At 35.9% G+C, this 26,530-nt stretch overlaps 1 protein-coding gene across 15 annotated transcripts in view; it reads left to right on the forward strand.

Moving 5' to 3' along the window:
- The window catches only part of LOC106884127 (divergent protein kinase domain 1A), a 67,390-nt gene that overhangs the window by 18,091 nt on the left and 22,769 nt on the right, over positions 1-26,530 (forward strand). For 7 of the 15 annotated variants that reach the window (XM_089339331.1, XM_089339332.1, XM_089339334.1 and 4 more), the window contains 2 exons: positions 3,001-3,083; positions 3,880-3,906. Coding sequence is in view for 7 of the 15 variants with exons in the window: in XM_089339325.1 (XP_089195451.1) it covers positions 3,003-3,083; positions 3,880-3,906 (108 nt within the window). In the remaining 8 variants the exon portion in view is untranslated. Of the gene's footprint in view, positions 1-3,000; positions 3,084-3,879; positions 3,907-11,024; positions 11,076-11,225; positions 11,294-13,162; positions 13,249-15,971; positions 15,993-18,591; positions 18,715-20,624; positions 20,712-26,530 lie in introns of those variants that run through there. The other 8 variants (XM_089339329.1, XM_089339330.1, XM_089339338.1 and 5 more) reach the window with 6 other exon arrangements.

Here is a 26,530-nt window from a genome sequence, read left to right on the forward strand (position 1 = left end):
AAATATTACCTTCCCCCCCTACATCCCTTTTAAAAACAGGGAGTGTAGGAGCTTGAATGCTAGAATGGAACAGGAATAATAAAATTGTATGTATGTCAATCAAAAGGGAATTGAATTATAAAATGGAGTTGAGCCAAAAGGACAAAGAAAAGAAAAAATCCCAACAAAAGAAAAGTTGGTGGGTGGGGATGGGGAGTGTGTGTGTGTGTGTGTGTGTGTGTTATGTATTGATTGACTCTTGAGGCGTGGAATAAACTAGTTTATTCTTATGAAACAATACAAAACAAAACACACACACACATACATATATAAGCAGAGAAATGGGTGCATAAGGTCATAGAGGTAGTCAGAATGTGTGATAAAATACTGAAGTAGGCTAGTCTTGCAGAATAGTACAGCAATAATTATCTCTGCCTATGCCCCACAAGCAGGCCTACCAAATGAACAGAAGGACTACTTTTATGATATTCTTCTGCAGGCTACCTCAAAGACAAGTGACAATGATTTCATCTTCGTGGTTGGGGATTTCAATGGGCATGTCAGATGGCAGTGTGGTATCTTCCATGGTGTACATGGGGGCCATAGAATTGGTTCCCGAAGTGAAGAGAGAACAAGGCTACTGGAGTTCTGTGATGCAAATAACCTATTGATCTGCAACACCAACTTGAGGAAGCCAGCCAGCCAGCTGATAACCTACCAATCAGGTGACTGTGCTAGCCAGATTGATTAGATTCTCAATAGACAGCAGGATGCATGGTTGCTCCTAAATACAAAGACCCTCTCCGGTGAAGAATGCGTCTCCCTGGCATAGATTAGTCATTAGTGACTTTAGACTCCAGGCCAGAAGAATGCCAAGAAGCAGACCAGTCTGGAAAAGAAGGATTTGGAAGCTTAAGGACCCTTCGTATGGTCAGAGATTTAGGGACATCCTAATTGAGAAATTTGATGAGAGGGAGGAGGAGCTACAGGCTTGTGGCATAGAGGGCAACTGGGAATTCCTGTGGGACAGCTTGCTGAGTGCCACAGACCAAACCTGCAACTGGGTGATGTGGTGGTGGAATGATGCTATAGGCAGAACCATCAGAGCAAAGAAACAGGTCTGGAAAACCTGGAAGAGTGGGGGTAGCAAGGAACTGTATTAGATAGCCAGAAAGGAAGCTAGGAGACAGGTATATGTAGCAATGGGAGAAGCAGAAAAGAAGAAGTTTGCTTATGTTCAGCAATGTGAGGACCAAAGACTTGAAGTGTTTCAGATTGTAAAACTGCATATGAGAGAAAATTCTGATGTCACAGGAGAGAAATGTGTCTGCATGGATGCTGGTGCACTTGCATTTAATGATTCTGCAAAGAAAGAGGCTTGGAAATGCCATTATGAAAGAATGAATGAGAGGAGGATAGTTTGCAAAATGTTGACTCAATTGAGGGACCAGCCATCCAAATCGACAGTACCTTAGTAGATAAAGCAATTAAGGATATGAAGACAGGGGAAGCCCCCAGCCCATCAGGTATCGCCACTGAGATGCTTAAAATATCAGGCAGTGTGGGTTATGGTCTAGTCACCCATATTGTAAATTAGGTGGTTCATGAAGGAATCATACCCAATGACTGGCGTAGTAGCACCATAGTCAACTGCTACAAAGGTGAAGGTGATGCCTTCGATAGAAATAATTACAGAGGTATAAAATTGCCGGATCAGGTTTTAAAGTGAAAAGAGAGGAGAAAGGGAAAGATGTATGTACGTGTATATGAAATGGACGTGAATGAAAGAGAGAGAAAAGAGAAAGAGAGAGTGAGAGTGAGTGAAGGGGTGTGTTGTCATGTATACGTACATACATCAATACATATGCATACATTTTTTTTTGTATGTGCATATGTGTGTGTGAGAGAGAGAGATTGAGTGAGTGAATGAATGTGTGTTCTCATGTATGTATAAGTGGATCTCTCTCTCTCTCTCTCTCTCACATGCACACACAAGTCCATTTCATATACACGTTCATACATCTTTCACTTTCTCTTCTCTTTCACTTTCTCCTCTCTTTCACTTTATAACAGAAGTAACAGGTGATTTTCAGGATAAAAATTGTTAAAAAAAAAAGGCTTCTATTCATGTAAATTGATTACTATTGTTTGGATAGTTCCAATTAAATAAGAGCAGAAGTAAGTTTAAATATATATACATGCATAAGTACCGTGAATTCCCATTCTACAAACTGGCAAACAATTCCCTGAATACTATACTGGGCAACGCTGGGTAGTAAGTTTAGTATATGTATATATATATACACACACACACACACACACATGCACACACACGCACATGCACACACACACACACACACACACACATCTTTTTTATCTTTTTACTTGTTTCAGTCATTTGACTGTGGCCATGCTGGGGCACCATCTTGAAGAGGTTTTAGTTGAACGAATAGACCCAATGCTCTTTTTTTTAAAACCTAGTACTTATTGTATCAGTGTCTTTTGCTGAACTGTTAAGTTACAGGGGATGTAAACAAACCAACCCTGGTTGTCAAGTGTTGGTGGCGGAAAACACAGGCACAAAGACACACACATATATGTATACATGACAGGCTTCTTTCAGTTTCCATCTACCAAATCCACTCCCAAGACTTTGTTTGGCGTGAGGCCATAGTAGAAGACACTCGCCCAAGGTGTCACACTGTGGGACTGAACCTGCAACCATGTGGTTGGGAAGCAAACTTCTTAACGCACAGCCACACTTGTGTCTATTTATGCATTTTGTAAAAAGATTTTAAATTAGGTATTATTATATAAAGCCATTAAAGAACAAAAACAAAGATATTAACACAGACCTTATGGAAGGAAGCTTTTGTGTGAGTGCTTTCACAGGATATTTTTGTTTTCATATAATTTATAGTTAGTTTATGAAAATCTCTTTTCAAATGTTGTGACTGTATCAAAAAATTTTTCCAAAAATTCTTCACACAAAGCCTTTACCACTTCTTTATTTTCTGTCAGAAATGTGTTCTCAGAAAGGAATCCTTGCCTTGATACTCAAGGATTTATTGAAGTCCTGTACTAGAAGCTGTCTTAATTATCAGGTAAGTGTACACACTTATTTGCTTTTCATTCTTTAGTTCTACTTAAGTTAGTTATTTGTTTATATTTTATATTTTACTTGTTTCAGTCATTAGACTGTGGCCATGCTGGAGCACCGCCTTGAAGGATTTTTACTTGAATGAATCGACCCATTTATTTATTTATTTATTTTGTTTTCTAAGCCTGACACTTATTCTCTCTGCCTTTTTTGCTGAACCGCTAAGTTATGGGCACATAAACACAAAAACTGCTTAGCAGGGACATGGAATGCTTTCTCAAAGACTGCTCTCAACTAATGCAGGACTGAGATGGATGGTGTGCATGAGTTGAAAATGTCCAAGCAAGCTTGACCAGATGATGAAAGAGGAAATATATATTTTCTACATCAGTGGGTTCAGTCTGGGCTAACGTCTAAAGCTGACCAAAAACCTTGTGAGTGGATTTGGTCGATGGACACCAAAAGAAGCCTGTTGTATGTGTGTGTGTGTGTATGTTTGTGTTTTCTTCCTCACCACCACCAATATCAATTTGTTTTTGTTACTTGGTATTCAACAAAAGAGACAGAACAAGTACCAGGCTTAAAAAAAAGATAAGCACCGAGATTGATTTGTTTGACTAAACCTTCAAAGGCTGCGCTCTGGCATGACTGCATTCTAATGATCGAAACCAATGAAAGGTAAAATGTATATTGATTTTTTTGTGATTTTACATAAACTAATGTACCATTTAAATATTAATGTAATACTTGAAACAATTGTTATGACATTGATTTGTTTATCTTGTCTTTTTGTAAACAAGGTGGATTTGAAACTCAAGGCTGCATCAGTAAGTATCGACTTCTTTGTATATTGACTGTTTTTTTTAAACTAAACATTTGTTGTTCAGATGTCCTCTTTTCTCTTTACTGTTCTTTAATTGCTTCTCAATCTGAGTGTTGACCCTTTTGTTACCATATTTCAGTTGAAATACACTGTCCTTGTTTCAAATAATTTTCAAAATAGCGACAAATTTAGTCAAATAACTTTCTCATTATCAGTCTGAGGCTGAAAACATAAAATAACATGAAAGTTCAATGAAAGGTTATAATTAGCATCACTTTAACCCTTTTGTTACCAAATTTCTGTTGATATACTTTGTTTTAGTTTGTTTGGAAAATATTAAGGAATTTACTAAAATAATTGTCTTTATTAAGTTTATATTGGAAACTGAGTTAAAATGAAATTAAAACCTTCCTTTAATAGAAGGTTTTAATTTAGATCACTTTAAAATAGGAAATTTATATTATAGAACCAGGGGCAGTTGCTGGCAGGCTGGTATCAAAAGGGTTGAACAGATAAATATAAATTGTAAATAGAACACCGGAACTGTGATAAGCATTACTGCTGTTGTTTATTCCCAGCTCAGGGCTAAACTCTTTTGTTGGTGTATTTCTGTTGAATTACACTGCATTGTTCCTCTTACTTGTGGAAATAATGAAGAATTTACCAAAACAACATTGTCCTTCTGATACGAGTGTTTGGAATGTAAATTAACAAAATGAACGTGAAATTTTGATGGAAGGTTTTTAATTTAGATCACTTTAAAACATGATCATAGAAGAAGTGGTAGTCTCAGGCAGGTTGTTACCAAAAGGGGTGAAGCTAGATTTAGAAAAGGGACAATCTTGTTTATGATGGCTCCCATCTGAAGATATAACAATGATTTCTTTTGTTAACCTTTTTGTTACCACATGGTTCTGGGCTCAGTCCCACTGCGTGACACCTTGGGTAAATGTCTTCTACTATAGCCTCAGGCTGGTCAAAGCCTTGTGAGTGGATTTGGTAGATAGAAACTGAAAGAAGTCTGTCATATATATATATATATATATATATATATATATATATATGTATGTATGGCTTTGTGGCTGTGTTTGTCTCCCACTATTGGTTGACAACCAATGTTGGTTGTGTTTATGTACCTGTAACTTAGCAGTTTGGCAAAAGAAACTGATAGAGTAAATACTAGGCTTACAAAGAATTAGTCCTGGGGTCGATTTCTTCAACTAAAACCCTTTAAGGTGGCGCTCCAGCATGACCACAGTCAAATGACTGAAATATGTAAAGGAATAAAAAAGTGTGTGTGTGAGTGTGTGTGTGTGTGTGAGTGTGTGCGTGTATTTGGCTGTAATTTTTTATAAGATAAGTAATTTTGTTATACTTGAAAATAGAAAGTAATAGCAAACGAAGGTTTAACCACACATTTCAAAATGTATGTAACATCAGACTGTCTTGTGAGTGAAGTTTATTGTAATTGCTGTTGGATTCTGCATGATGTTTCTTTGTCTTTTTTTAAAATTATTTCTATTTATTTATATATTTAGAAAATAATGTAAATTGATGTATTTGTGAAAATGCTGTTAAATAAACTTCAGATGCTTGAAAAGTATAAAATAACATAAAATCAAAACACTCTACTAATATTTATGTATATATAATATAATGTAATGTTTGTATGCAAATGTGTTTATATGAAGGACGATCATTGTGACAGTCATGTGTACATATATGAAAAAAAAAAATATAATGAATGTGATGGATGTTATATAAAAAATAGGTTTATATGAAACACTGAAAACACAATAGTGACATATATAAACCATTTTAAGAAATATAGGACATATATAGACTGATAAAGCCCCGTCCCCTACTCAAAAGCTGGAAAACACTATAGCAATCTTCTACCATTGTTTGAGGTTGACCAAAGTCTTGTGATGTTTAGATGGTGCAAAAGCTCGTTGATCTGTTATGTATGTGTGTACATATGTGTGTGTGTGCATATACAAGGGTGGTGGTGGTGAAAGATTCCTAGCTTTGAGGGTATTGCGAAAGGCCCAACCTTCTGAGTTCTTTTACAGGGCTTAGGAAAAGTGAAGGGTTGTTGCAACAAGTGTGTGAGTCTGAGAGGAGAATGTGTTGAATAAAATCATAATTAACTGATCTTCTTTCATTTTTTTTTACCCAAAGCCAGGAACTTTTCAGCACCACTTCATCTCTCTCTCTCTCTCTCTCTCTATATATATATATATATATATATATATATATACATACATACATACTTGTATGTGTGTATAGATCACTTTAAAATAGGTAGGTTATATTATACATACACACACACACACACACACACACACACAAAGTGTGTATATAATATATGAAATTCTGTGGCTTAGTGGCTAGGGTCAAGGTTTTGGCTCCTGGACTGGGTGATGTGTTTTGTCATGGAGCAAAGCATGTTATTTCATGTTGCTCAAGTCTAGCTGTTGTAAATGAATACCAGCTGAATTCTGCTGCACCTCTGTCTGTCTCCAACTGTCATATCCAAGCTGATTTAATTTACACACACACACACACACAAGTGAATAAACAGAAGAAACTAGCACTAAACACACTTGATAGGAGTTACATATATTTTTAAAAGCAGTTCAACTCAGCACCCTGTCGACAACCTGTCCAAACATGTGGGACTAAAACTAAAAAAAAAAAACAACAAAACAAAACGAAGAAAATAGCTGGTGTTTCTTTGTTAGCATTAAAACAATGTAACCTTAGCTAACGAATAGACACTTAACACCTAGAGGCCTTCTGGAATTTCTCTCAAAACTCCTGATCTATTCCTAGCTTCTAATGAGATGGGCGTTTCCTACATGTTCATGAAAACTTCAGTCATGTGGAGCTGAGTCAAACTGTTATTAAATGTGTTTGTATGTACATACACACACAACCACACACACGTATATGTGTGTGTGTGTGTGTGTGTATATATATGTGCATGTGTGTACACATACATACATATATATGTGCACATACAAATACAGGGTATTTGGGCTAAATTTGACATTTATATAAAAGGAAAATAAAAAACACAATATCCCATCTAAAAATAAAAGGTTTTTTTTTTTTTAAATCAAAAAATGTCAACTGGATTATGGCTGGGTGATAACATTTTAATCAAAGTAGTCACCCTTAGCTTCCACCATGGCCTCAAGATGCCTCCAGGACCTGCACATGCATTCCTTGCTGTGTCCCTTGGAAGATCATCAAACACTTCCTTGACCTTATCCACCAGTTTGGTCTTGGTGTTGCAGGCAGAGTGGTTAGTTGGGTTTCTCAACTGTGCCCCTATATAAAAATCCATGGGTACAATTGGGGGAATTAGGAGACCAGAAAGAAGAGCTGGTGAAATTGTAGAAATTGTCCAGCAACCACATCTGGCTCTTTCCAAGAGTATGGCAAGGGGCTGAATCCTGCTGCCACACATGTGGCCTTCCGGTAGCAACCCTTCCCAGCCAGGGTTTGACCAGTCTTCAGCAGCTACACATGGCCATCTGAATTAAGCCTAAGGCCTTATTCAAAGATGTGGGCTGGCATGACATCACTCTTACTGGAGACATACCCAAAGACCATCATAGTTTGGGGGAATTTATTGATACGGTTGAGTTTCAAGTTTGATGCTAGTCTTCAGCCATTTTGAATTTGAATGTACACACACACACACAGGAGCTGTTTAGCTCAATGGATTGAGTGCTCGGCTGGTATTTGAGAGGCACAGAGCTGTGGCTTGCTGGCCACTTTTTATCCAACTCATGCCAGCATGGAAAACCATGGTTAAATGACCACACACACACACGCATGCACGCATGCACACACACACACACACACACACACACACACACACACAGCTGTAATAGAAGACACTTTGCTCAAAGTGCTGCTTGGTGGGACTGAACCTGAAACTGCATGGTTGCAAAACAAATTTCTTAACCACACAGCCATGCATGTGCCTAGGGCAAGATTTGTTGATGCAAATCCTTCTAATTGCTGTCAGTTTTGAAAAGCAATTGCTATTAAGGTGATGATGTTGATTAACGACAGATGTCGCATGTGGTTTTTTTCTTTTTCTTTTAATCAATTTAGTAAGACAACGCATATCTAACTGCTGTTAAAACAATATATAAATTTGTTGTTCAGTCTCTTAGTTACGTTTTAACATAAATTTTAGCAGATTGTAGCGACTTGATTTTAAAGTTTTCAGCTATAAGACCATATCTCGAGTTTTATCTCTTCACCAACGAGATATATTACATACAAGTACTACATACATACCCACACACGCGTGTGTGTGTGTGTGTGTGTGTGTGTACAAATAGCTGATTGAGTCAAAAGTTTTTTTGTATTCCGAGCTTTAATTAAAAGTTCAAACAAATTACATACGTAAAGTGTCTATTCATCAGAATATTTGTATTCTGATGTCTGTTGCCAATGTTGTGCTAGAAGCTCAATTCCATGTTTTTACTATTTGGTTGGTTCAGAGGCAAATAAACTCCTTGCACCCATTTTCAACCTCATCCACATTGTCGAACCTCCATGCAGGAAATAAGCCATGGCTCAGAAAAGGTGGGAGGTAATTTGATGGTGCAAAGTCTGGACTGAAGGCAGGGTGAGGCAGCAGTTCCCGCCTCAAATTCCTCAAGTTTTCACTTGCTCACATTGCTGGGGCCATTGTCATGCTGTAAGAGTGCACATCTTCAGTTGACCAATGCTGGGTAGCAGGCTTTCGTTGAGCATAAAGGTTAGAGTTCACAGTATGACCATCTGAAACAAGCTCAAAGTGCAAAATCCCTGAAATTCCACCATCACAAAACACGACCTTCTGTTCAAACCACCCTTGTTTGATGGCAGATTCTGAATCCTACCAGAGCAAATCCATTGGTTTCTCTTATTAGGATTATGAAAATAGATCCATTTTTCATCTCCATTTACAATTCAACACTAAAAACAGGCAAATGACTGAAACAAGTAAAAAAATAAAAGGATAAAAGAATAACCAGAAATGGCTCTGACGAAAGTAACATTAATTTTCTTAGGTCATCCAATTTTCCTCACTTGATCAATAGACCAATTTGAGTAAACCTATCAATAACGTACCTATAATGACTACTGGAAACAGCTGTAAGCCAAATTTGCTCCAACAAAGGAAAAATATGTAATGACCATTATTTCTAACTTGTTTCTTATATATCGGAGATGTACTTGCATAGCAAGCGACCTGATCTGAGATTGTGTGCTGAAAGAAAAACAATTGCAGCGTGGAAAGTATTTATAAGCCATGAAATACTGCTAAGCATTTTGCCTGGCATACTAACGTTTCTGCCAGCTTACCGCCTTAAAATTTAAGTAATATTATTAGCCTGGTGTGCCAACAGAGAGCTTATGAAGTATTTTCCCCAGATTGATAATCCCTCACTGTTTGTTCTATATATATACATGTGTGTGTGTGTATATATAATGACATGAGCCAGAATGGAGAAGTTATATCTTTATTAAATAATTCCACCAAAGAATACCAGTGATTGTTTCTATTGTTTCAAGATATTTAGATATATTCTCAGTCATTTCAAAATATCCAAAAGTTAATGCTGAACTAACATTATCAAAGTAATTCCAAATGGGTTACATTTAAAATGAACTGAAGGCATTTGGAAAGAATGTTGAGAAGAAATATAATATTCTAAGGAAAAGCAGGTTAGTATTTAAACGTATAATGATGTCAGCAGACAAGGAAAAAATAAATATATTTTCAGATATTTTGTATTTTTATTTATTTAAATATGCTGACACAATAGAAAAATGATCATTGGTATGTATAATCATCAAATAAAATCTGATTTCTCCATTCAAGTTCATGTTGTTGTATACTCTGGATTTCTTGAAATTCTTTTAAACAGTATTTGGAGTTACTTATCATATGCAAGGAATTACTTGGGATGTTAATTCGATTTGAATTTATTGGTATCTGATGGATTGATATGGTTAACCAAGTTTGCTTAATCAATGAGTACTTTCTAAGAATGGTGCCATGTAAAAGCACCTATGCTGGTACCATGTTAAAAGCACCCAGTGCACTCTGTAAAGTGGTTGGCATAAGAAAGGGTGTCCAACCATAGAAACCATGCCAAAACAGACAAAACTGGCCGTAACTGGCCAGCTCCTGTCAAACCATCCAATGCATGCGAACATGTAGAATGGACATTAAATGATGATATGAATATATCAATCATCATATATATCGGTACAGGAATGGCTGTGTGGTAAGTAACTTGTTTACCAACCACATTGTTCCGGGTTCAGTCCCACTGCATGGCACCTTCGGCAAGTGTCTTCTACTATAGCCTCGGGCTGACCAAAGCCTTGTGAGTGGATTTGGTAGATGGAAACTGAAAGAAGCCCATATATATGTGTGTATGTGTGTGTGTGTGTGTATGTTTGTGTGTCTGTGTTTGTCCTGCCAACATTGCTTGACAACTGATGCTGGTGTGTTTACATCCCCGTAACTTAGCGGTTCGGCAAAAAAGGCTGATAGAATAAGTATTAGGCTGACAAAGAATAAGTCCTGGGGTTGATTTACTCGACTAAAGGCTGTGCTCCAGCATGGCCACAGTCAAATGACTGAAACAAGTAAAAGAATAACAGAATAGGTGAGGATAGTAGGCATGAACACCAAATTGAAAATAGCAAGTTTGGCAGTTTTTTTTCCGGCCGCATCAAATGCTGGAGCTGGTACATTATTGTGAAACCCTCTTACATACACCTAATTGAAGGACATATAAGATCTTGCTTATTTTAAAAGAGTCTGTGAATTTGGGTGAGTTTTAGTCTGCATTCTTTGAGTTCTTAGATTCAGATTAATATGTTTTTGTTTTTGAAATGATGTATTAGTAAAATAGCAAAGATTGTTTTTCAAATATATCATGTGAATTAAAAACATTAAATTGAAAATTTTTGGAAAAATTTTTGCAGAAGAAAATGTATCTGCTTTGAATTTTTAAAATTTCATGAAAAAATTTTTAAAAAATAGAAAAAAATATAAGCTGAAATGATTCTTTCTACAAGTTATGTTCTTTGTAGGCTCACACATAGCTGAAGCCCAACTTAGACTTGGACAGAATTTGAATGAAGGTTGGAAGCAAAAAGCATGGTTTTGAGAAGTTTTGCTAGATATGTAGTAATGGTTCTGAGTAGAAAACTAAGTAGAAATGTTGTTTTTTCATTTGTTATCCTTGTACCCAAACACTTCAAATGTCATTGTTTTTCTTTGGCTCTTTTCAGTTGGTCATGTATAGACTGCTATCTTTTCATTGGTCCTTTTGACACGACTAAATATATAGACACTACATGTAAGTAGGGAGACCAATAATTCTTTCTAATTTTGGTATGAAGTCAGCAACTTTGAGAACAAGGTGCAAGTAGATTGCATTGACTGGTTCTTTATTTTCTTGACCTGGAAAAGACGGAAAGTAAAGTCGGTCTCAGCAGCATTTGAACTGAGAACATAAAGAATCAGGAGAAATGTCACCAGGCATTTTGTCTGATTTGCTAACGATTCAGTCAGCTAACTACTGCCTTAACGATCCTTCCTACTATAGGCACAAGGCCTGAAATTTTGGAGAGAGGAGGCTAATTGGTTGTATTGATCCAGTGCTCAACTGCTACTTTTTTCATTGATCCCAAAAGGATGAGAGTCAAAGCTGGCTTCAGAGGAATTTGAACTCAGAACATAAAGACATGAAATGCTGCTAAGCATATTGCCTGGCATGCTGATGATTCTGTCACTTTGTCACCTTTAGCTGCTTTAATAATAATAATAATAATAATAATAATAATAATAATAATAATAATGGTTTCAAACACTAGTACATAGTTAGCAGTTTTGAGGGTTGGGAGCAAGTCAATTACTTTAACCCTTTTGTTACTGTATTTCTGTTGAGATGCTCTGTGTTTCCTTTCAATTAATTTTAAATATAACAAAGAATTTAGTAAAATAACTTAGTTATCATTAAGCTAGTGTTAGGAACATAAATTGTGACTAAGGTTTTGGTGGAAGATATTAATTCAAAACTTTTGAAAACAAGACATTTGTTCTACAGAGCCAGAGGCGGTTTCAGGTGGGTTGATGTCAAAAGGGTTAAATGGTACTTCATCTTATCAATCCTGAAAGGATGAAAGGCAAAGTTGACTTTGAAGATATTTGAACTCATAACATAAAGAACCAGAAGAAATGATGCTTAGCATTTTGTCTGGTGCACTAATAACGCTGCTAGCTCACCAAATAATCCTTCCTACTATAGGTACAAAGCCTGAAATTTTGGGGGAGGGATTTAGTCAATTACATTGACCCCAGTACTTGACTGGTATTTCATAGACTCCAAAAAAATGATATGCAAAGTCAACCTTGGTGGAATTTGAACTCAGGATGTAAAGATGGATGAAACACCACTAAGCATTTTGTCCAGGGTGCTAATGATTCTGCCAGCTTGCTGACTTAATCTAGAGATTAATAGCTTAATAATGATTTCAAATTTTAGTATAGGGTCAACAAATTCAAGTGGGAGGGTAAGTTAATTCCAGTGATCCCTGTGCTCAACTGGTATTTATTTTAGTGACCCCAAAAAGTTGAAAGGCAAAGTCGACCACAGCAGAAAATGAACTCAATTAAGAAAGATGAAATGCCTCTAAGCATTTTGTTCAGGGGGCTAACGATTTAGTTATCCCCCTGGCTAGGTGTAGCCTTCCAGCTTGGCAGTTCCTGTCAAATTGCCCAACCCTTGCCAGCATCGAAAACGGATGTTAAATGATGATAATATCAAAAGATCTAATGTAAAGATGGCAGCAGTCTGTATGTAAAAAGAACCAATGATAAAATGACACTCAAAAGTGTCTGCTATATGGCATAACACCAAAAGAAGAACCAAAATGTAGTTAGACTAGGTTTGATTCTTGATTATTCAGCGGTTCTATTCTTGAATTATTTCTGTTTGTTTAACGAAGCTTCTAGTGTTATGACTCTTCCAGTGTTTTTTTTCATTTTTCAATGATTTTTTTTTTTTCCTGTATTTTTCTATCACATGAAACTGCAACTTAGTCAAGCTTGTTCTAAATACTACACCATGTTGATAATCTCTATTTATCTATTCATTTTTCTCCTGTCAGTCTATCAATATTGTTCAATACATATTTTCTTTTTATTTTTTAATTTGTCTTTTCAGTTTTCCCGACTGACTTTGTTAAATGAACATTTTTCCGTGCTTTAGCAAATAAATAATAATTTTAAAAAAAGCGCTTGTTGCTAATGGTATAGTATATCTGTCTGATGATTAGTTTAGTCCATCTTAACACTAGTCTGCTATTGCTGCTCATCTAGTGACTCACTTGCTTCCCTTTATCTTAGATTATAGCTGTTTTTAAAGTTTACACCTCTAGAAATCCAGTTGCCTTTTAGTTGCTTATTTCAAATTTAATCTTAGATCCCTTTGACAGAAAGATTATTATTGTTATTATTGTTTTTCTTCTTTTGTAATGGCATGAGTACTCTTTTGCATGGTTCTCCATTGCTTTTCTAATCAAGAGTTGAATTGTAGGTTAGACTTTTGCTCTTCTGCACTCTCTGCTGAAAATTACGAAGTATTTCTTCTTTTTTTAAGTCACCTTGTATTACAATTCCTTTACTTTTTAGGTAAACTTCATTTAGAAATCTGTATTTCTTCGTAGTAGATGTTTGTTAAAGAAAAAAAAAAAAAAAGAAAATCTGAAAAGTAATTCCAGTCAAATGAATTCATCAATTTAGCTAACTTGTTAACTAGAAAATGTTATGCCATTAAATTGATGATATCTATTCCAGTCTTTGAATCATTGGCAGCAGGTATTGTATTTCACTGAATGACTGGGCTTATCTCTCACACAACGCATTATTTTTCCAACTGGGAGCTTTATATACAATTTCTCCATTTGTTTTTGTTTAAAATACATTATGTTAGAGTTTGACTTACAGGTTCTAGTTAAATCTTTTAGTCCAATTGCCTACATGTGGTATATTTACCACAATTGTCTAAATATGGTATCTTCACCACAATTGCCAACACATGGTGTATTTACTACAGTTGCCTACATATGGCATATTTACTGCAGCTGTATACATATTTGCTAAAATTGCCTACCTATAGCATATTTACTACAGTTGTTTGTATATGGCATATTTACTACTATTACCTACACATGGCATATTCATTATGGATGGTACCCTTTTATTCTAGAATTGTCATTGGCTTCACATCCTTGTTTTTCTGATGGGTTCATGTTTTTTTAGCCCAGGAATTGCAGATCTGGAATTTATTTACTAGACACCCATCAGTTTCTCAAACCTGTATCAAACTCATTTTTAGTGTCTATTCTCACTTGCTTTGCTAGAATATCATAGTCTGTAGGCACTAATACAGGTGTAATTACTGGGTTTGTTTTTTGTTTTAGATCAGTTTAGTAAACTGTTTATTACAGAAGAAAGTTGAAAAGGTATCTGGGGTAAAAAAAGCCACAACAACTCTGATTGATATAGAGGAGGGCACAGGCATGATTGTGTGGCTAAGTTTGCTTCCTATTCATATCGCAGTTGAGTACTGGGGTCGATGTAATGACTTAAGTACTCCTGAGTATGAATAAAAAATTTTTTTTTAAATGCACCCCTCTGCCAAGCCATGTCAAGCCAGCGTAGCAGAATAGGCTCATCAAACCAGTTAGATTCAAGCTCAGATTCATGGCCCCCCACATTGGACTCTGGTTGGTGGAGAGAACATGCTGGGCAATCCGGTCCAATCCAGCACTTACATTTACAACTGATCTTTTATTCATATTCATCACTCGACAGATTTGTTATCTGTGAAAAACTAATGGAAAGTTCCAGTGGTAAGAAGCTTACTTCTCAACCACCTGGTTCTGGGTTCAGTCTTACTGTGTGGCACCTTGGGCAAGTGTCTTCTGTTATAGCCTTGGGATGATCAAAGCCTTGTGAGTGGATTTGGGAGATGGAAACTGAAAGAAGTCTGTCATATATATATATATATGTTTGTCCCCCTCCACCATGCCTTGACAACTGATATTGGTGTTTATGTCCTCATAATGTAGCAGTCTGGCAAAAAAGACCGATAAAATAAGTAGTACCTGGCTTACAAAGAATAAGTCCTGGGGGCAATTTATTTGATTAAAACCCCTTAAGGTGGTGCTCCAGCATGGCTGCAGTTAAATGACTGGAACAAGTAAACAAATAAAGAATAATAGATGTGCAACCAGTTTATTGCACATGAATTCTAAAAGCAAAATCTACTGTCGATCTCCATGGGGCCATGTGGACCCCAGCTGAGATCCACTGCTTCAGCATTTAAACCAACATGACTGACGCCAATATTCTACCTATTTTATGTTCAAACTGGCCAGATCCAGCCTCTTTCACCTACCCTACAATGTCGTTCTAAATACAAATGATCACATCATGGAAAACTTGAAGCAGTCACATAAGGCATTGATTAATTGAAAACAATTTGCATAAGTAAACATCACAGAGTAAACCAAACGCTAATGGGCTAATCTTCTTTTCTATTAATTGGTGGATTTGTGTCAGAGCCATTTCCGGTTATTCTTTTATTTGTTTCAGCCATTTGACTGCGGTCATACTGGAGCACTACCTTTAGTCGAACAAATCAACCCCAGGACTTTTTCTTTGTAAGCCTTGTACTTATTCTATCGGTCTCTTTTGCCGAACAGATAAGTTACGGGGATGTAAACACACCAGCATCGTTTGTCAAAGTTGAGTGGTACCTTGATTTAATAGGGAAGTTCCTTTCTATAGCTTGACGAAATAAGAAGGGAAGGTTACTCTTTTACTTGTTTACCGTATGGAATAATCAACCAAATATTTTTTTATTAGGGTTGCGTGATTCTATGCAAGATTTATTACTAAAAAACCTGGCGTTACTTTTAAAAGGATGTAAAAATGAAGGGGAAGCACAGTTACTTCCCTTGGACTGTTTATTTTTTAGGCTTATGAAGGTAAGGAATATGGATTTTTTTGATAGAATTGGGTATTATTTAGATAATTAACCGTGTAAACATCGAAAAAAAAACAAACAAAAAACAAAGCACTCCTTCGCTTTTTTCAAATAGTATCTATCCCTCACCTAACAATAATTTCTGCAAATTATCCTTTATTTTTTTCTTTATTATTTATCCAACCTTTATTCCTCCAGTCAGTCTTTCTTCCCATCCTCTATCCATCCAATCTTGCCCGATCATTTCCCTTCTCTCTCTTTTTTCTTTGTTTTATCTTTCCCCCGTCCCTATTTATCTATACTTTCTCCTCATCTCGAAATATATTTCCTTAACGGCATTTTCACATTTTAGCGTTCCCTTCAATACATGGCTTTCCATATATGTATACGCGTGTATATCTAGTTTTGACCCTGTATGTATGTATACCATGTTAGTCTACATATATGTGTGTATGTGCTTATCTAAGCATGTGTCAGGGTATGTACGTATATGTCTGGGTGTATCGAGAATTTTTTCTGGGTTGTGTATGCTCCTGTACATGGATGTGTAAGTGCGCTTATGTGTGTAAGTACGTTGTTGTATACGTCTATTAATGTTAGCATATATGTATATATGTATGTGTTGTGAGTATATGAATGTGTGTAGATGTGTTTGTATATGTGTGTATATACGTGCGTATATGTATATGTGTGTATATATATATATGTGTATGTATATATATGTGTATATATTTATATATATGTGCGTGTGTGTATATATATGTATATATACGTATGTGTATACATATGTACGTATAGTCACGTGTTGATGTGTATGTATGTACGTGCATATATGCGTCCTACACGTGGACGTATATATATATGTATATATGGAAATATGTGTTTGTATGGGTATATGTATGTACGTATATGTATGTACGTATATGTATGTATATGTATATATATATATATATATATATATATATATACATATATATTTGTATGTTTGTATGTGTGTGTGTGCATGTATATATATGGGTTTGCTTATGCATGTATGTATTTATGTGCATATGTATGTATATATCAATGTGTGTGTGTGTTTATATGTGATATGTAATATTAGTAAAAAATATGTTTATCTAAACACATGGTGTATGTATATGTACGTGTTTGCATATATATATATATATATATATATATATATATATATATATATATATATATATATATAATGTAGGTTGTTATTCTAGGAAACAGGATAGTCTATGGTTCATCGTCCCTTATGGGAGGCAAGTAAAATCAAATTTAGTTAGTTTATTCAGGAATGTAGTTAGGAAACATTTTCCAATTAACTCGCTCTACTATAAGGTTATTAACGAGCATAAGGTAAGGTTCGGATTTTCAAACACCAAGAATTTGACCCAAATTATCGCCGCTCATAACTTTTATCCTCAAACTCTAGTCATAGTTCTGTTGACATAAACACAGAGGGTAATAATAATAATAATAATACAGGCAATGGTCGAGATGTTAGTCAAGACCAAAAGGATATGGATAATACCACTAACTTTGGTAATAAACTAATAGAAATATCTGAAGATAACCCTAATAGAATAAGATTCCTTAGTGCAAATGCTAAAACTAAAAACATTGTCTATAGGTGTAATGTTATAACGGATAAGATTTGGAGTTATATCGGGGCTTCGTCACTTGAGGTCTCGAAACGAATTTCTAATCATTACTCATCCTTTAGGGATAGGAGTAAGCAATATAGTACGGCGCTTAGTAATTTAGTTTGGAAATTGAAAGATGAGAAAAAGGATTACTCCTTTGAATGGTTGTTAGTAGGCAAATCGATGCCGTACGACAAGGGTAAAAGTACTTGTTCGTTATGTAACTTGGAATTATTTTCCATACTTTTTTCCAAGGGTCACCTAGTTAATAAAATAACGTTTAAAGCTTACAGATGTCTACATATGTATAGACATACGTATGCATTTTATAAATAGGAATTACCGGAATGTGTATAGGCACAAGTTCGAAATTAAGGAAGAGGTATATTCATCTCTATATATCTTACTGGAATTAGGTCTGTGGCGCAACTATATGAGTGTATATGTATATGGGTGTAGGTATACATGTGGAGACACGTGAGAGTGTATGTGTGTATATATGTATATATGTGTGTATGGAGACGTATGTGTATGTGTGTACATGTAAACATATATAAGCTTGTGTGTGTGTATGTGCATATGTATCGATGTATATATGGAGGTATAGCTATATGTATGTATGTACATATGTACGCATGTGTGTATGTGAGTATGTATGCGTATATATGTAAATGTGTGTGTGTATCTGTGCGCGTTTATGTGGGTGCATGTGTATCTGTATGTGTGTATATGTATATGCATGCATATGTGAGTGTATATATGTGTTTGTGTGTATGGTTATACATAAAAAATACATATAAATATATATTGGTGTGTGTATCTAAGTATAGGTATATGTGTGTGTGGGTGTAGGTGTGGGCATGTGGGTGGTGGTGTGCGGTGCGTGGGCGTGGGCGGGTATAATTAATGAATTAATTAATACACTATCGTTATAGGAAGATCCGATAGGAAATCTTGATGTACATGGGGGATGAATTTTTGGCAAGGGATTTTTACGCTGTAAACCGGGCGGTGTACGTCGCTGGATTTCGGTTGACTGGTTTGTTTACATTCTGTAAGAAAATAACGATGGTAGGTTGCGTGCCGTCGATTATTCTTTCACCCTCTTGGATGATGTGTGTGTTTTGCTAATAATAGTATTGGTGATGGCAATAATGCGACCCTGATGAGATGGAGTATCCAGAAATTTGTAATATTTGTAATATGTTGTAATTTGTTACAATATTTTACGAGACATCTTATGATGTGGTTTATTTTTCCGGGATACCCTATTGAAATGTGCATAGGTTTGGCTTATTGTGGTTGTTTCTGTTATTATAATTGTTGCTGCAATAAAGTATCTTCAATGCATTGATTTTGAGCTCTATCCTTTAAGAGACATGTATACATATATATATATATATATATACATATATGTATATGTATATATATATATACGTTGCATTTCCTGGGGCTTCATATATTTGTTAAAATGTCTATTTGATGAGTACTATTATTTATATCCTCCATGAAGAGATTGATGCATAGGTGATCATTATTCATCCTGTTGGATGTATTTTGGATGCATCCAGCGAAACATGTGTAGGAGATAAAAAGATACAAATGATTTAATAACATCTTGAGCATTTGTCTCCTTTTTCTATTTTACCTATTTTCCTCCTAAATATGTTTTGGTTGTCTCCAGGTTCAAATCCCACATAAGTGTGTGCATTGTTTCCTAGGACACTTAAGCAACATTTAGCTACCTTGTAATTATTCCCCTGGATCCTTCCTTTATATTGTACACTCATTCATATATATATATATATATATATATATATATATATATATATATATATATATAAGCTGATGTACCAGGTAATTCCCGGGAAAGCGGGGCTTATCTCTTGGTTCTGTTCTCATAATTTTTATGCTAATCCAATAACAATACAAAGTATGTAGCCCTTAAAACGGTTTTTGTGCATTTACGGAGAGTACCACAGTGTCTTACACAGGATCTTGTTTTTAGGAATTCCTAATAAGTTATGAATACCCAAATTGTGAAGTCAGTTATGTAATAACATGAAATTAGTTACCTGATAGTAAGAATTCAAATAAAATAGCCCTGAAAAGGGCTTTAATGCATTCCCAGAGTATATAGAACATAGGAGGAAATACCAATAAGGTATGTATACCAAAATTGTGAAGCATATTATGTAATAACTGGCTAATCAGACATGAGGTAATAACAATTCAAAGTAAATAACTCTGAAAAAGGCTTTTGCGTGTTCCCAGTGAATATTACCCTCAGGGGCGCTAGTGTTGGCATATTTGTGAATAAGTCACTAACTGAAATAAGTGGATCTATTCTTTAGGAAAATATTATTTACTTGTTTAAAGGTTGTACTGGATAAATTGTGATAATAACTCTAATAGTTCAGATACAATCACAAGAAGGTGCCAAGATCACACATAGTTGGGAAGCAGACTTCTTGGCCACACACCCATACCTGCACCTGTGTGTGTGTGTGTGTGTGTGTGCTTGTTTACATTCGTATGAAAGTGCAATAGTCAGAGTTGCCATTTTCTTTTGTCAGTTCATCCTGTTACCTTTAAATAAGGGATCCCTTACTTGAAAACCCAGGCTAAGTGTTAGTGCCAGAAGGACAATCCCTCAAATATATTCATCTAATGCATGTAAGCATACAAAAACAGACATAAAATGAATGGTCTTTAGAGAATTCCACATTAGACAATTTACATTTGTTTAATATGGATATTTCAAAGTTTATTCCTAGACTTTACCATGTATTTAGGATGTCAACGTTGATTCTAATGTGCTTTTTGTGTCCCTAAGCACATGTCAGGAAATCACTACTCCACTTCCTGTCCTTGACGTAAATCTACTTAACACACTTAAGTGACTGACACACCCTTATAAATTACATCATGTGAGTGACACTCATAATCTACACTCATCCTATATAAGTGGGACAATCTTCACTCGTCTACTTGTAAAAGCAGGAGAACCACACAATGTTTCTTTTTCATATTTACACCGTCATTGGTCTCAGCCGTTTCCATCGTATGTGAGTGAAACCAATATTTCTCCTTTGTTCATTGTTCATGTTGTCACACTCACTGGACACCTATGTCTTATGTAAATAACAGAACCCACTTTCCTTACAACCCTCTACTCACCTTTACAAGCCTTGATTCATCTACTTGAAGAGATTTAGGATCATTTTTAAATGGTGTGAATGCATGTGGATGTGTGGATGTGTATGAATGAGGTTCCGTGTTATTCACTTCTTTTACATGGATTATGTCTGTCTGTCTATTTGTCTACTTAACTCTATCTTCCCCCCCCTTTCTCTCTATCTATTTATCTATCTATCTATCTACCTATGCATCTAACTCCCCATATATCTATCAGTCTTTCTATCTGTTTTTGTCTATCAATCTGTCTGTCTATCTATGTCTATCTGTCTGTTTGCATATATATCCACCTGTCTACCTGTCTACCTGTCTATTTGTCTATTACTTTCTCTTTGTTTGTTTGTTTGTGTGTGTGTGTGTGTACACATCATGTACTTATGTATGTATTATTGGCACTGTATCAACGGTTTTCAAAAATTTTTAAATATCTGAAATTTACTTTGTAAATTTGTTTTTCATTTTTATTTATTGTAAATATATTTTTTAGTTAAATTTCTTCTTTGCCCATTGCAAATTGTCGTAGTTTTCAAACATCAAAATGCTTTTGGCTTCTATCAGAGGTTATCATTTCAAAACCCACCATTGTATTTTGATTCTGGAAATTAATGTTAGGAACAATAGATTGACATAAAATTTTGATAAAAGCTTTTCATTTAGATCAGTGGTTCTCAACCAGCGTCCATATAAATATAAAGATCTTCACAAAATATAAATATAAAGATCTTCACAAAAAACCGCCCCCAGCCTGCTGGATGTTAACAACAGTGTAGAAAAATATGACAAAAAAAAAATTTGCTCAAACGAACCTGGTGGGTGAGGAGAGAACTTTCGGAAAATTAACACGATCCAATTTTTCCGTCATAACTTTCAGTAAAATGGATATATATTTATTATTTTTTTTTACAGAATCCCACGTTTTTGGTTATTTTCAAAAATTGTCAAAAATCACATTTTCAAAACTTCAGTACCCCCATTTCATTTTTCACATTTTCCAGACATTTTTTTTTTATTTGCAAAATGCATAGAAAGATACAAAGATTAGGATTCTGAGTAAAATTTGTTTGTAAAATTTCAATTGTTCAACAAAAAAAAATATGTGTGTGTGTGTGTGTGTGTATATATATATATATATATAAATATATATATATATATAAGTTCAAAAAAGGAAAAAGACAAAAAAAAACAACAATGTGAGGACGTGATACAGATTGTGTTACTAGACACTCGGGGAAAGGAAAGTAAGAGATACCTGTAAATAATATGTGACAATTATTCGGTAGCCATGATAAAACTCAGAGTTTCAGATGTTGGGGCGGAAACCCACGCTGCCCCAACATCCAAAACTTGGAGTGTTATCATGGCTACCGAATAATTGTCACACATTATTTACAGATAAATTCCTCTATGTACATAATATCGAGGTCTCTTTCTTTCTTTTGTTGTCTTACCTTTTCTATCAATATATATATATATATATATATATATATACACACATATATGTCTATATATATACACCCAATCCACTCCCGTCCCTATTCTACAGCCTTGGCCTACAAGCAGGCTATCCACATGCTAGAAATAACTGCCAAATCTCACAAGACTGTGATAACACAATGAACACGTGTTACACTTTTTTTAAAAATCTGTTTTAGCCCTCTCCCCCCACCCCAGGTTTGTTGGCGCAAATTTTTTTTGTCATATTTGTTTTCTACACAGTTGTTAACACCCAGCAGGCTGGGGTTTTTTGTTTTGTTTTTGTTAATGGGTGAAGATCTTTATATTAACCAGATTTTGTGGGGTCCACACAATAAAATAGTGAATTGGAGATTCACAATAGTATTTAAATGTAGGTATTGATATATATATATTGGAAGAAACAGCTTCTTTCTCAAACATTTTACATCAGCCTATGACAAGTTAATGTGTGCGAAACAAAATAGGAATTTTGAAACCTCAAATGGCTGTGGGGGTCCACCAGGATAAAATAGTAATCAAAAGGGGTCCATGGATAAAAATGGTTGAGAACCCCAGATTTAGATCAACAAGAGGTTTGTATTATAGAACTAGGGATAGTCTGAGGGAGGTTGATATTAAAAGGGTTAAAGAGGTTGTCAAGGAGACAGATTTAAAAATGAAAGTAAGTAATAATGAACTTATTGTATACAGCACTCAAGTGCACTACAAACCAGCAGAAATAATAGCCAAGAATGCATGAACTGTACATAAGAATAATCTTTTCTACTCTAGGCACAAGGCCTAAAATTTTTTTTTGGGGGGGGGGGGGTCAGTCGATTAAATCAACCCAGTACGCAACTGGTACTTAATTTATCGACTCTGAAAGGATGAAAGCAAAGTCGACCTCGGCGGAATTTGAACTCAGACTGTAAAGACAGATGAAATACCACTAAAGCAGTTTGCCCGGTGTGCTAACGATTCTGCCAGCTCACCACCTTGAGTACATAGAATAATACACTTGAAATGCACAGTAAAAGAATCATTTAAAAAAATAAGTGGAGACATCAAGTCTATTATTGGTGAATTTCAGGTCATGTAAATGACAGGTGAGCTGGTGATATGTTAAAGATATCCATGCTGGGCGAAATATTAGAGACACCTGTGGTGGTGAGAAACCTGTGGTGGTGAGACACCTGTGGTGGTGAGACACCTGTGGTGGTGAGAAACCTGTGGTGGTGAGAAACCTGTGGTGGTGAGAAACCTGTGGTGGTGATATGTTAGAGGCATCGGTGCCAGTGACGTGTTAGAGGCATCGGTGCTGGTGATGCATTAGAGGCACCTGTGCTGGTGATATGTTAGAGGCACCTGGTACACTCTGTGGTTGGCGTTAGAAAGGGCATCCAGCCATAGAAACCAAACCAGGACAGACTGGAGCCTGGTGCAGCTCTCTGGCTTACCAGTTCCAGTCAAACTGTCTAACTCATGCCAACATGAAATATGGATGCTAATGTGATGATGATGAGGATGAGGATGATGCTGATAGTTTTGAATGATGTAATGTCCTGACAGCTAACAACTGATGTGCGTAGTTTATTCCATGCTTCAGCAATTCTGAGCATGAAGAAATGTTTCCAAAAGTCGTGCGTGTTAAGGGCCCACTTAACAACTCCTACTTAATCCTTTCATTAACATATTCCTCTTTCAGTTAATTTAGATCCCTTTAAAATATGAAGTTCACATCATTGAGCAAGGGTAGTCTCAGACGGATTGATATTAAATGGATTACATTAGTGATTTACTGTAAGCTCCTTTCTTTGTAGGCAGAAGAACCGAGGGGTAGTTTTCTTCTAAACCTCTATCACCTTTCAATTCTGTCCCCACTTTTTTTTCTCAGTAACCCTTGTTGCTAATCCCTTTCTTCTTCCATGTTGCCTACAATACTCCTCCTCCTCCTCCTTCTGCCTACAATCTCTCATTCTACCCTCTAGACTAGTGGTTCTCTACCAGGGTCCGTATGACCCTGGGCGGGGGGTCTATATAAGATTTTGTTGTTAAAATTTGTGTGGAGTAAATCGATTATATTTCTACAACTCTTGAAATATTTAAACTAATTTTTTTGTGAAATTCCCAATATCAAAATTATAAAAATGCAATAGAATTTTCTTTTAAACATCGAATGGCTATGAGAGTGTCGTAGAATGAAAAAAGGAATCAAAGGAGTCCCATAGACAAAAAATGGTTGAGAACCACTGATCTAGGATTACCACCCATTTGTTCTGATCCAAGATCATCTCTGGTGTGACCCAAGGTCTATATATGTTTTTATGTCTTCCGTCTCTATAATAATTGAACCATAAATAGTCGTGCCTTTAATAATTGTGCTCCAAAGTTTATTTATACCCTTATATACCCCACTCCCAACATACACTCTATCAACTCAAGTGTTCTCCCAACCGGGAAAAAAAAAAAAAATGTAAAACAAATTAGCTTGAAAAAATTTTACTGAGAAAGATTTGACTGAGATTTTTTATGCATGTGTACACACAAACATGTATTTGATTACACACATACATGTATATATGGGTGTGTAGGTTTATATTTATCTATATACAATCCCCAAACATAATACGTGCATAGAAATTAACATGCACAGTGTTACACATATGTACATGCATGCTAATGCACACACACACACACACACACACTGCTTCAATGCTTAAGCCATTCAGCTTTTGTTCTTTTCTCCAATAACCATATATATATATATATATATGTATGTATATTATGAGCGATAGTGGTGTCAATTAGACCCAGAGGTTTCAGGTAATGCTGATTAAGTGCTATGGATAGACCACAGTTAAACTCCAGGTTCAGTGATTCTGCAAATAAGGGGTCCAACGTAGGTCATATATCAGCATGTGAATATAGAACGTTTATAAATTAATAGAAGGTCTTACAGTTATATTATACACAGCCTTGGTTTTTTATCTCATTACGAAAAGTAAATCCTTATATATATATATATATATATATATATATATATACACACACACATGCACACACACATATATATGTATACATATCTAGTGTTACACTCCTTTGGTAGAGATTAAGATTAACATAGGTATTTATTTTACCTTGGCCTATATATTTATTGACTGCTATTCTCCTCTCTTCAGCATCATCATCATCATCATATGTTCACTTTTTTTCGTGCTTGTGTCTGACCGAATTTGCTGTGATTTTTCAATGAGCAGATGCCCTTCCTGTCACTAGCCCTCACCAGAAATCACATGAAGGAGACAGTCTCTCTCTCTCTCTATCCCCAATTTTACAGGGATTTCTGGAAGTCATCCATAGGCTCCGGCCCAAAAGTCCTCCGGAAAAGACCAGTTAATTGATCCCTCCCAACACTCAGAGTTTCCCCGAGGACATTATTACTCTTGCCTGCCACTAATCCCCGATATAACTCTTTGGTGGAACTTCCACTGACCATGTTGCCTGACTGGCAGAAAGCTGTGAGCGCTTGCTGACACTCCAGGGGCCAAGCGCCCTTTCTTGGTGTACGCTTAATCCAAGACTGTAGCTCTGTCAATGAGAAAACCCTGCTTGACAAATGGTAACTACACCTGTTCACCATTAAGAAAATGCTGGAAATGCTGCAGCCTCAGCGTGTGTCTGCGCATCGTTAGCCACAGCATTCCCAGTCCTCCACTCAGTGGCTGTTGACAGCAGATGGACTGTCTGATGGGTGGAACATGTCCCTTCCACAGAAAGCAGAAGAGCAATTGTTCCAGTTTGGTCAGCCATGAAGCAGGGCAAGGGATGACGGTCAGATGGTAGTAGATGACGGAAGCAATGTATGCATTTGTAATAATAATAATAATAATAACAACAACAATAATAATAATGGTTTCAAATTTCGGCTCATGATCAGCAATTTTTTTTAGGAGAAGGGGTTAGTTGATTACATCAATCCCCAGTGTTCAACTTGTTACATACTTCATCAACCCCGAAAGGATAAAAAGCAAAGTCGACCTTAGCAGAATTTGAACTCAAAACCTAAAACCAGAAGAAATGCTGCTAAGCATTTTGTCCTGGCTTTTATTTTTTCAGGGGCTGATAAAATAAGTACCAGTTGAACATTTAGGGGTGTAGTCGATCAACCACTGGGGTCAATGTAATTGACTTACTCCCTCAGCTGCAATTGCTGGCCTTGTGCCAAAATTTGAAA

Source organism: Octopus bimaculoides, chromosome 21 (genome assembly GCF_046866305.1).
Source record: "Octopus bimaculoides isolate indiv1 chromosome 21, ASM4686630v1, whole genome shotgun sequence".
Taxonomy (NCBI): domain Eukaryota; kingdom Metazoa; phylum Mollusca; class Cephalopoda; order Octopoda; family Octopodidae; genus Octopus; species Octopus bimaculoides.